This window comes from Brassica napus, chromosome A4 (assembly GCF_020379485.1).
Source record: "Brassica napus cultivar Da-Ae chromosome A4, Da-Ae, whole genome shotgun sequence".
Classification (NCBI taxonomy): domain Eukaryota; kingdom Viridiplantae; phylum Streptophyta; class Magnoliopsida; order Brassicales; family Brassicaceae; genus Brassica; species Brassica napus.
In genome coordinates, this window is record NC_063437.1 from 7364951 (window position 1) to 7377375 (window position 12425).

Genomic DNA, 12425 nt, shown 5'->3' on the forward strand with positions numbered 1-12425 from the left:
AATAAAATGAATGTCCCATTGGGCCTTCAGAGCAAAAAATTTGAGATCCTTCGTCGAGGATCTCCTCGGAAGTCCTCTTCTTCGTCTCACGGAGCTCATATGGCTAGAGATTCGAGCAGGTCAAGGAAACATGACCATAGTTCAAAGAGGCAGAGAAGTGGTGTTTCCAATGGAGTGTCCAAAAGTGGTGGATTGATGGGTTCCAAAAACTCATCACATGAGTATAAATGAGGACACTCAGTTGGAACTGTCGAGGGATTGGAAACGACCTCACAGTTCGACGCCTTACGGAGATGTGTGAGAAGCATCGCCCAGGACTTGTGTTTCTTTCTGAGACGAAGAATAGGAGGCCGCTGCTGCAAAACATTCAGGCCGATTTAGGATTTGATCATTTATTTTCCGTTGAGCCACTTGGCCTTAGCGGAGGTTTAGCTTTATTTTTTATGGATGATTTTCAAGTTAATGTTTTATTTTCGAATAACAGAATGTTTGACATTGAGGCAATCATTGATGGAATAAAAGTTTTCATGACGTTTGTTTATGGTGACCCTGTTTTGGAACGACGAGATGAGGTTTGGGAACGTCTTACGCGTTTCTCAACAACTAGAAATGGACCTTGGTTCATGATAGGAGACTTTAATGAGATAACATGTCATAACGAGAAAACAGGAGGAAGACAACGCCCTGATAGCTCTTTTCTTCCTTTTAAGCAGATGCTTAATGATTGTGGCATGTTAGAATTTCCTTTTACGGGAGATATGCTTTCTTGGGTGGGGAAGAGAGCAGGAGGATCAACAGTTCGATGTCGCTTAGACAGAGCAGTGGGAAATGCGGACTGGCATGAGAAGTTTCCCCACTCGACTGTTAAGTATGTGAGGCTATGGGGATCGGATCATCGTCCGATTCTTGCAGACATACTCATAAAGCCAACGAGAAGATCCAGGAAGTTTAAATTTGATAAAAGATGGTTGGATAATGAGGAGCTACGGCAAGTTATCCTTGATGGATGGAAATCTCCTGATCTTCCTCCAAACGCGAATATTATGGAACATATTGTCAGCTGCAGGAGAGCCTTGAGTGAGTGGCGGAAGCAAAATAATGTCAATTCGGCAAAATTAGTGGAGGAACTTAAAGAAAAGGTGGAAGGCTTGTATGCAGATGATAATGCCACAACTGAAGAAATTGCTGCAGCTCTGAAGGAACTCTCACATGCTCTTAAAGCGGAAGAGATGTTCTGGAAGCAAAAGAGTCGGGTGTTTTGGCTGAGAGAGGGAGATAGAAATACAAAATTTTTCCATGCCTTGACGAAGCAAAGAAGAGCAAGAAGTAAGATCACGCAGCTCTTAGATGAGAATGGGAATATTATTAAGGATGAGGAAGGACTTGTAGCCATTGCTACTAGTTACTTCAGGCAGATTTTTGAATCATCGATCCCGGAGGAGATCGCGGAGGCGCTAGCTCAGGTGCCAACAACGATAACTGGTGCTATGAATGACGACCTTACAGCTCCGGTCTCTGAATGGGAGGTCAAATTGGCACTTTTTGCTATGCACCCAGAGAAAGCTCCAGGACCAGATGGGATGACTGCACTTTTCTACCAGAAATTTTGGGATATAGTAAAGGAGGATTTAACTCTTACGGTTAATAAATTTCTTTTCGAGGGGACGATGGCGAACGGACTGAATGACACAAATATATGTCTCATCCCGAAGATAACAAAGCCTAATGCAATGACTCAATTCAGACCCATTAGCCTGTGCAATGTCAGCTACAAGATAATCTCTAAAGTCTTATGCGAGAGGTTGAAAAAAGTGCTACCAGGTTTGATATCGGAAACCCAGTAAGCCTTTGTTGCTGGGAGACAGATTTCAGATAATGTTATGATCGCTCAGGAATTGTTCCACGCATTGCGAACGAAACCAAGTGGACGAAATAAAAGGATGGCCATCAAGACAGACATGAGCAAAGCATATGATAGGATGGAATGGTCGTTCGTTGAAGCTGTCCTGCGTAAAATGGGATTCTCAGAAACTTGGACTAGCTGGGTCATGCGATGCATTACATCGGTGAAATATAAGGTTCTCATGAATGGAGAGCCAAGAGGGAATATTATTCCAGGTAAAGGACTAAGACAAGGAGATCCTTTGTCTCCTTTCATTTTTATTCTATGCACGGAAGCGCTCGCTAGCCTTCTTAATCATGCAGAGATACAAGGGAAGATAACAGGGATGCGTGTTACACGCACGTGTCCGTCGGTATCACACCTTCTCTTTGCTGATGATAGCCTTTTCTTCTGTAAGGCGGAGCCCCGTGAATGTGAAGAAGTAATGAAAGTAGTCAGGAAATATGGTCAAGCATCTGGTCAATGCATCAACTTCGACAAATCCTCCTTACTCTTTGGTAAGCGGATTAATGCAAATACGAGACAAGAGATTAAAGACGCACTTGGGATACAGAATGAAGGAGGAATGGGAACATACTTAGGCATCCCCGAAGATATAAGCGGGTCTAAATGCAAACTTTTTGCATTTCTGAAAGATAAGCTGATGCATAGAGTGAATGGATGGACAGGTAGATGGCTCTCAAAAGGTGGAAAGGAAGTACTGATTAAATCCATTCTGCTCGCTCTTCCGACATACGTCATGTCAACTTTCCTGCTCCCATTGGAGATATGTGAAAATTTGGCAAGTGCCATTGCTCAGTTCTGGTGGAGCTCGAATCCCCCAAAAAGGAGAATACATTGGGTGAAATGGGAGAAGGTCTGTCGACCCAGAGAGGAGGGTGGAATTAGCTTCCGACTGATTCATGAGTTTAATCTGGCGCTTCTGGCGAAACAACTATGGAGATTAGTACAGTTTCCTGATTCCCTGGTCGCCAGAGTTTTACGGGGAAGGTACTATAGATTGAGCTCACCACTGAGAGTAAGCCCGGTTAGCAGCCCATCCTATGTGTGGACTAGCATTTCTGCTGCAAGAAAATTGATGTCACTTGGGATTAGACAGAAGATACATTCAGGCTATGAGGTTAAGGTATGGGAGGATCCATGGATTCCATCGAATCCCGCCAGGCCAGCTGCCCCCATAGCTCCTGTGATGAATCCTAACATGAGAGTAAGCGATCTTATTGATCAGGGATTGAAGGATTGGGATGTGGGACTATTGGAGAGCTATGTTCATCCTGAGGATATACCACTCATAAGGAGTTTGGCCATAAGCTCAACTCACCGTCGTGATTCTTTCTGCTGGAACTTTACAAGGAGTGGCCAATACACGGTTAAATCTGGATATTGGGTGGCGCAGAATTTATTAAAGTTAACAGAGGAGAAGGAAGTTTTGGAGCCAAGTATTACAAAGCTCCAGGCCTCTGCGTGGAAATTGAAGGCCCCTACGAAGATATGCCATCTTATGTGGCAGTTGTTAACTGGTCATGTGGCAGTAACGAGGAATTTAGTTAGACGCAATATGAGGTGTGATAATTACTGCCCAAGATGTGGAGAAGCAGAGGAGACTGTCACACATGCAATCTTTGAATGCCCACCAGCCCGTCAAGTATGGTCTTTATCTTCAACTCCGACGTGCCCAAATATTTTTCCGGTATCGAGCGTCTACACAAACATGGATTATCTATTCTGGAGGAAAAATAGTATCATGGAGCCAGAGCAAGATAGGGATCCTTATCCCTGGATAATATGGTACATTTGGAAAGCTAGGAATGAAAAACTCTTCAGGGGAATAGATAGAGATCCTCTGGAACTAGTTAGACATGCTGAAAGTGAATGCCATGCATGGTTTGAGGCTAATGAAGTGGTACAACCAGTATCACAAGACACTATAAATGAGGAACCCCAAGTCGTATGCTTGGGAAATATTTGTTTATTAGATGGTTCTTGGACACTTTCAGCTAACTTTAGTGGATGTGGATGGACATTGATGGATAGCTCTGGGAATAGTCAGCTTATGGGGACAAAAATCTTCCCTCGACATGAATCAGCCTTGCATTCGGAGGTAGAAGCACTGCGGTGGGCGATGGAGAGTATGCTGCAGCACTCGACCTGCCAGAGCTTTGGGACAGACTGTAAGGAACTGATTTCTATGGTTAAGGATCCTCAGGCGTGGCCAAGCTTTGCGACGGAATTGGAGAGAATAGAGACGTTACAGATATGCTTCCCGGACTTCAACATCACTTACGTTCCACAGGCGCAAAATCAGACAGCAGATTTTCTAGCCAAGACTGCTAGATCTTTTCGTAGAGAGTTACATTTTGTTGGTTGTTCTATTCCGATTTGGTTACCCAGACCACCTCAAGTTTGAGTAATAGAATAGCCTTTTGACGTCAAAAAAAAAAAAAAAAATTGTGAAATTCATCCAAGACCATTAAAGTTTTACTAACATACACTGTAAAATAATTAAATCATGAAAAAATATGATGAATAATACACAAATACACTTTTAATAGAATTTACGACGCAAACTTCAACTGCAGTCTACATTTGTAGATTTACAAAAACGTCTACACTTATTATCTAACATATAGTGAATCCAAAAATTTCTAGTGTATTTGGCGCAGGCTTGATACATAGAGGCGTACAAAGTGTGTCTTAGATAACTCGATCAAGTTCCGTACTTGTCGATTATTCGTGACATGCATAAGAGGAGTATTTGCCTATTCGGAGTCATTTGTTTTAAATGATGTTTGGTAAAGAATATGTTAGCATCATCTTCTCAATTTTGTTGTCCAGATCATAATCTTCTTGTGTCATTTCAAGAAGTTTACCATGTGTACAGCCATCATGCACAAGGAACATTCTTCAACCTTTCCGATTCTTCATCCTTTTTGAATATTTTGTCACCCAAAATGTCTTTGGTCCATGATTCACACTCGCTCTAAGTTTCCAACCACATCCTTGAACACAACACTTAGCCACATACAGAGTTTTCGTTGTCTTATATGCTGAGAATGTAAATTTATATTCCACAGCCACCGACTTCAGCTTTGAAACAAGCTCAGCCTTACTAGCAAAACTATAAACGAAGACTTACAAATACGTCTACAATTATTAGCTAACGACATTGTCAAATCAAATGAATTATACCTTCATAATTATAAAAAAAATTCTTTTCAAAATCACTCAAATCCATTAGGATTAACTAACACACACTGTCAAACAAAAAAACTAGAAAAAATTAATGAATAATACAAAAATTCACATTTTTATAGATTTTTCTATGCATACTTAATATTCAGTCTCTGAGATGTAGACGTTCTTTTCAGTTTACAGACGTAGACTGTCAAATAGGTCTACTCTTTGGGTTGGTTTTTGCAATTGACCATTTTACGGTTTGCTTTCTATAGTTGAATAAAAGTTGTGATTTTGTACATGTAGACTTTCATTTCAGTCTACAATTTAAAAAGGTTACTTTTTGCAATTGACCAGAATTCATCCAAGATTTGACTTTCAGAACTAGACTTCATATGCAGTCTACATGTTTGAATTTTTTTGAAAGAGGTTAGTTTTGCAATTGACCAAGTTTGACTTCCAATCAGTAGATTGAAATGAACGTCTACGGGTGTGTAGACTTCTTGTAAAGTCTACTCTCAAATCCGACGGGTTGGTTTTTCATTTGACCAAAATAAAAAAGTAGACTTTATACGCAGTCTACATTTTTTTATCTAAGATAAGAAGACTGCATATGAAGTCTACAGTTTAATAAATTTTTGATTGCTTTTTAAACTTTTTGGTCAAACACAAAACTAACTTATTCCACGAAGTCAAAGTTTTGGTCAAATGCAAAACTGACATTTTATAGACTTCGTTGGCAGTCTACATTTTGTAGACTTCCGTTAAAGTCTATTTTGAAAAGTCAAAAGTTCGGTCAAATGAAAAACTAACCTTTTTTAGGTAGACGTCTTAGTAAGTCTACCGAAAGTTTTATTTTTGTTATCAAAGGTAAAGACGGAGATTACTGGGGAAGTCTGCGTTAGAAAAAAAATTTGTCTGGTCAATTGCAATACTAACCAATGCGTTGACAAATAGATTGCATCGTAAGTCTCCACAGAGGCGTAGACATACAAAACAGTCTACCGTCGCGATACAGATCTGAAAAAAAACGAAAACCATGTAAATAGTTACCTTTTTCCTGTGTAAGGCTCGTTTCCAACCTTTTCAACCGTCCAAACTCCATATGAGCAAAAAGAAGCATCTTTAACGATTCACTAATGAAGAAACTCGAAAATATGAAGTTTGTGATTATGAAAATGAAAGTTATGAGAGTTTTTTAGATGGAAATGTAGAGGAGATGAGAGGAAATGAAGTTTTTTGGGTTAGAATGAGAAAAAAAGTGGTTGAAAATTGAATTCTAGAGCTTTAGAGCTCAAAAATGGTGGTTCATGGTGGTTGAAAAATTGATGATGACGACATTTTTGTAAATAAGAAGAAATTGTTATGGTATATTTGGTTTTTTGTTAATTTCGAAATTAATAAAAAAATAAATAAAAATGGCAATTTTGTGAATAATTCAAAAACACAAGGATAGTATGGAAATTTTATTGATGAATAGTATGGACAAAAAAAAAGGTCGGTTTTGGGTTTGACTTGAAAATATGGATTGGTTTTGAAAAACACTTTTTTTTTGTCGGGACCTTTCTTACTTATTTTTAAAAATTATATATATAAATATTTGTTATATTTTGGATTTATGGTTATGATTTAATTTCAATAATTAAAAATTTTAAGTTTACAGGTTAAGTTTATGATTAATTTAAAGTTTGGGATTTTGGGAATATGGTTAATTTGGGTTTTGGGAATAGGGTTTGGAGTTTAGGGGATAGGATTTGGGGTTTAAGACTAAAATTCATGGTTTTCAAAAAAAAAAAATTCTTAATTTATGATTAATATGATCAGATTTAAATTTTTATTAGTGGTATAAAAGTAAGGATTTAACTTAAAATTTAAAGTAAGGATTTAACTTAAAGTAAGGATTTGGGAGTTGATAAATAAAGTTTGTTGTCAAGTTTAGGGTTTGAGATTGATTGGAAAAACAGATTTACAAACTTATAACTTTTTATAATGAGTAGATCTTAGTTTCTTTTCAGTTTAGGGCTTACAGTTAAGATTTAAATTTATTTTATTCAAGGTTTGTGTGTATATATAATAAATATATTTTGATTTTAAAATATAGACTAACATGAATCGCGACAACTAAAATTTCTACCTAATTCATAGCTAATTAGATATAGAAAAACTACGAAATTCATTCGTCGCTATGTAGCTACGGACCGCTACGATTTTGCTATAAATTTAACTAAAACGCAAAATTATGTGTTCCGTCGCCATTTCTTACCGATTCTGTAGCTAATAAATTCGTTCTGTGACTCGGCATGGGATTGCAAGGATTTAAACGTTAAGTAACCTCATAAGTGCTATCTAGAAATTTATGTGTTGCAAATTTATGTGTTACAATCTTAATTGATTCTCAAATTTAGCTAAGCATTTAAACGTGGGATTGTAACACATAAATGGGTGATCTATGAAATAATAAAACAGTTAAAAGATTATTTGAGGAATTGGAAAAACAACAAAAGATGAGGTTGAATCCATCTAAGCCTTTTTTCAGTACCAAAACAATTGAGATTATTGCGTACAGATCAGGTCTATATTTTTATTATCTGTAGTCTAGCCAAACTCTATATCTCACAGCCTCACATAATCGATTTTATCATAGGTGTGTGATAAATGATTATTTGTGATTCTGCCTCTTTGTTTATTACTTATCATTGTCTGTTTTTTTTCATTCATATTTTTTTTATCTCAAGTATCCTTTTAGTTTTTGGTTTTATCATCAGATTATATGTTTGCTTTTATTTAAAGTAATACATAAATATTGAAGAAAATATTTTGAATACATTATTCATAACCATTTTCATAAGAAGAATTCAAAAATTAAAAAGACGGCCTACATAAAAGTTTACTAAAATTTATGCAACAAACTATTCCAAATTAATTTATTTCTGTAATATATATAGTTAAATTGAGCACAAAATAAAAATACTAAAATATATATTTCTAAAACAAATTCAAACATATCATGTTACAAAGTAATTAAAATAAAATTTTAATCGTAAAGATGTAATACACGAAACTAGTATATTTAAACTCGTATCATTTAGGACTTGCGCCTCTATTTGTTCACTTGTTTCAACTCTCAACATAACTCCGTCCGCTACAAAGATAGAAACAATGGTGGGCCTACAGGCTTTATTGAAGCCCATATAAATGATGATGACAAATAAATAATAAAAATAGGAAAAAGAGTTGTAAATCTCTTAACGGAAAGGGAGGAATGAATGAGAGTTTCGCTTAATCTCTACTCAATGCGTTGAAGATCTCTGCAGCCCATAAAGCCAAACCCTCCCCAGATCAAATCTCTTCCTCTCGATCGAGATCTCGTGTGAAGTGATGATGATGATACGGACTTGAACCGAAATCATGAAACTCTGGTCATGTTTGAAAATCCAGTAACAGGCAGTCCTCATCTTCGCAAGTCTGGTAGCAAATCCCTCTTCCTCGATCCTGGTAACCCTCTGATTCAAAATGCATGTTTCTGATTGCGTGGATCTAAAATGAAGGAAGCTAGAAATGTTGTAGATGCTGATCTGATCTGACACAAAGAGAATTAATTTCGTAATTGGGTTTAGGTGTAAGCGGGCATTCAGAAATGGGTGACCTTAAAGGATCAAGTTCACCACTTCAGATTACAACAATGGTTCCCTCTCCTATTTTCCTTTGGAGATTTAAGGTTTGCTTCCTGAAATGAGAAGACTTATTTGAGCCTACATCTCTGTTATAATGGTATCGTTTGAATGAAACTTTTTCAGGTTGTTTTGTTTCTTTTCTGGGCTTTATGTTGCTGCAAGGTTAGTAGTGATCTTCTGTAAATTTTTTGAATGTGAATTTTTTTTTGCCCTTTTTAATGATGTTTGAAGAACAGATTGGATGGGATTCAGTTATGAGAATGAGTATTGACCTGCGAGATTTGTTTTTGTACGAAGCCTTTCTTTATTACAATCCTCTTCTTCTTGTGGTAAGTTAAGATTCATCTACTCTCTTTAGATAGATACACCTCTTGTTATATATCTTCTCTCTTTTTTTGCCTTTAGACCATGATGGTTTGGCTCTGGGGAGTCAACTTATGGGTGTTCTCTCAAGGAAGTGTCAATTACGCCAAAGTCTTTGATCTCGATCATAACCACCTCACTCATCGAGAGATGTGGAAGGTGCTTTACTTTTCTATTTTAATATCCAACAGTAGACACACGCTTCTCTGTTTCCGTATTATTCTCAGTTGTTGTGTGATTTTTGGGCTGCAGTGTAGCATGTGGATGACAATCATTGTCCCTACTAGCATGACTGCCTATCTATATCTCTATTCTCATGGTGAAGTATCTTTGGCTGCTTCACAACCGGTTAGCGTCTTCTCTCTTTTGCTTTTTTTGCAAATGTTATGTGTCTGATACATCTGCTATTTGTGTGTCACTGGTGCAGGTGCTCCTGTACATTGCTTTTGCTTTGGTTCTGATATTTCCCTTCGACATTTTCTACTTGTCAAGTCGATATTTTCTGCTGAGAACATTATGGAGGATAGCTTTTCCACTACAGGTAAAATGTTTGTAACACCTATTGATTGTAACTACACTTGCGATTGACAAATCTCCAAGTTAATAGAAGTGCTAAGTTTGTTCAAACTCCTACATTATATAAGTTCATCAAGCATGGAGATCTGATCTCAGTTTTTTTTGTTTAACAGCCAATTACATTTCCGGACTTCTTTTTGGCAGATATTCTGACCTCCATGGTAAAGGTATGAAATTTCAAAGCTTACTTCTGATAATTATGTTCTTAGAAATTATGGGATTGGTAGCAGGAGGCTTATTGTAACTAACTAGTGCCTTCTTTTTATATATCATATCAGATTTATAATTATGTTGATTGATGATTTTGATAAGGTTGCGGTTTAGGGTATTAAGGAGCTTCCGGATTGTGAAACGTCGTAGCTCCTTCTCGATGAAGCTCTGTGGTTCTTTTATGTGTGTTTTGGGTAGTGTTTCTGTTTGAGCTGAGTTCGAGTAGAATTGCTAGTGTTGAACTGGTTTTCATGGAGAAGAGACTGTTGGTGTGTCAATTGATGTTCTTGTAATTGGATTACTGGTAGTAAATTTGGACTCTTGTAACCGAATGTTTTGCTCGCTTGATGTGGTTTTATGGAGGTGTAAATGTCGTTGTCGTTGCTTGCATTGTAAATCTAATATACCAAGGAATGGAACTGAATCCTTATTTCTCTTGTGCGTCTTATTCTGTGCGGATTAATATTATTCTACTGAGTTTCATTTATGATTGACATGGGTAATTTATATGCCAGGTGTTTTCTGACTTAGAGCGCTCCGTCTGCCGGATGGTGCATAGACAGGTAACTTCTTTACTTGGTCCATTAAATATCTGTGACATCTAATATAGATTTGAAATATCTTATGCTGGAGAAACTAGGTCCATTCTTTCCTATGAACTGGAAGAAGTATAGATCCATCTGCACTACCAAAAATTAATCCTGCAAGATTGACAAATGCCAATATTTGCCAAATCAGCTAATATAGATTGAATATCTGTTAAGCTGGATTAACTAGTTCGATTTTTCCTAGGACCTGAAACAAATTGCTTGATCTGTACTACGAACAATTTACCCTCCAAGGCTCTTGTCAAACGCTAAGATATGATGTATCAATGGAATCCTGGCTGTTTGTCAACCCTGCACGGGTTTCATACCTTGTTATCTGTAGTGAATGGTGTGATATATCAAGTCAAAGAAGTTTCCTGTACTTTCAGGTCGCAACAATTGCGTGGTTTGAAGCTGACGCTGTCTGTGGCAGTCATCAAATTGCAATTCCTTTGGTTCTTGTTTTCCCCTACATTTGTCGTCTTTTGCAATGTCTTCGACAGTACAAGGATACAAAGGAAAAATCATCTCTTTTAAATGGTAAAAGCCTAACCTTTGAGCACTGATGTTCAATTGTTCCGCATCATCAATCTTATAGAGATAATTTGTGGGTTTTTCTTCAGCTCTGAAATATTCAACAGCAGTGCCTGTGATCTTTCTTTCTGCGCTTAAATACCACGTGATGCCCGAGAGCTGGACATCATTTTACCGACCTCTCTGGCTTTTCTCAAGTGTCATCAACTCACTCTACTCATTCTACTGGGATGTAACTCGAGATTGGGACTTAAGGTAATAGGTTGGAACTGCGTCTTCCTATCCTATAAACAAGTTTTTATATCATAAGCATTAGTCACATCACTTTGTTTCTATTTTGTAGCGGTTTCACTAAGATATTCAAGTTTAGCCGTCCAAGTAACATATCACATCTCTTATATGGCCGACAATGGGTGAGATTCAGCTTCCACTTTCCGATGAAACGTCTTTGTGTTTTCTTCATACTGTGATGTTTGGAACCGTTGAATATCGTTGCAGGTGTATTTCTGGGTGATAGGGAGCAATCTGGTGCTGAGGTGCGCATGGACATACAAGTTATCGGCACATTTGAGGCACAACTACATAACGGTGTTCGCAGTGACCGCCATGGAGATGTTTAGACGCTTTCAATGGGTATTTTTCAGAGTAGAGAATGAGTGGAACAAGATCACCAAATCGCATCCATTGGCTGAGATTTCACTTGAAGAAGACAAACTACTTGGTTCTGCTACAACCCATGATGTCTAGTTTTTTTTCCTCTAGTCCTATGCAAAAAGAAAAAATTCTTGTTTTCGTATCGGTACATTCAGTGTCTAGACACTTTCTGGAAATATAATACACTTTTTCAAGAATCGAACCAAATTTACCAGACTAAATCATACGGTTATTTAGAAAATGTACTTTTGGCTATGACATGAAAATGTTCAACAAACTCGTTATAGGTTGTAAGGAGTATTTAGAAATGAATTAGTGTTAGAAGAGGGGGAAACGGGCTAAAATTAACAAACACGATCAAATATAGATAAATTGTTTAAAATACCATTACTTGTGAGAGATCAAATCAGTTTGCATTTCATTCTAGAGAACTTATTTGAAATACCATTATTTGGCTACAACTTTTTAAAATACACTCAATTAAAATTACAATAACATTTTAGTTTAGGATTCCTTAATTATTGTTGAGAAATGGTCTTAGATAACACTAAACCAACATTTTCTTCCCAATCTAGACCTCAAGGTCCAATGTCGCAAAAATGTTTCATTAAAAGATGGCAAATGACCATGCTATCCCATTGTTATATAATCTAAATTATATAATAATAAAAATAAAACATTTCGTCGAGTTATCGTCTTTACCATCGTCTCCGTCGTCATTTCCGCATCGTCTCCACAATCGTCTCTGTT

At 37.1% G+C, this 12425-nt stretch overlaps 1 protein-coding gene across 1 annotated transcript; it reads left to right on the top strand.

Annotated features, from left to right (window-relative positions):
* Positions 1–8305: 8305 nt before the first annotated feature.
* LOC106424982 (SPX and EXS domain-containing protein 1-like) lies at positions 8306–11872 on the top strand. The gene is made up of 13 exons (XM_013865722.3): positions 8306–8572; positions 8695–8795; positions 8875–8913; positions 8988–9080; positions 9157–9273; positions 9367–9462; positions 9542–9655; positions 9804–9857; positions 10416–10463; positions 10877–11027; positions 11111–11276; positions 11365–11434; positions 11520–11872. Exons 1-13 carry the CDS (start codon positions 8500–8502, stop codon positions 11766–11768), a joined length of 1371 nt encoding a protein of 456 aa, XP_013721176.1. The 5' UTR covers positions 8306–8499; the 3' UTR covers positions 11769–11872.
* Positions 11873–12425: the final 553 nt, after the last annotated feature.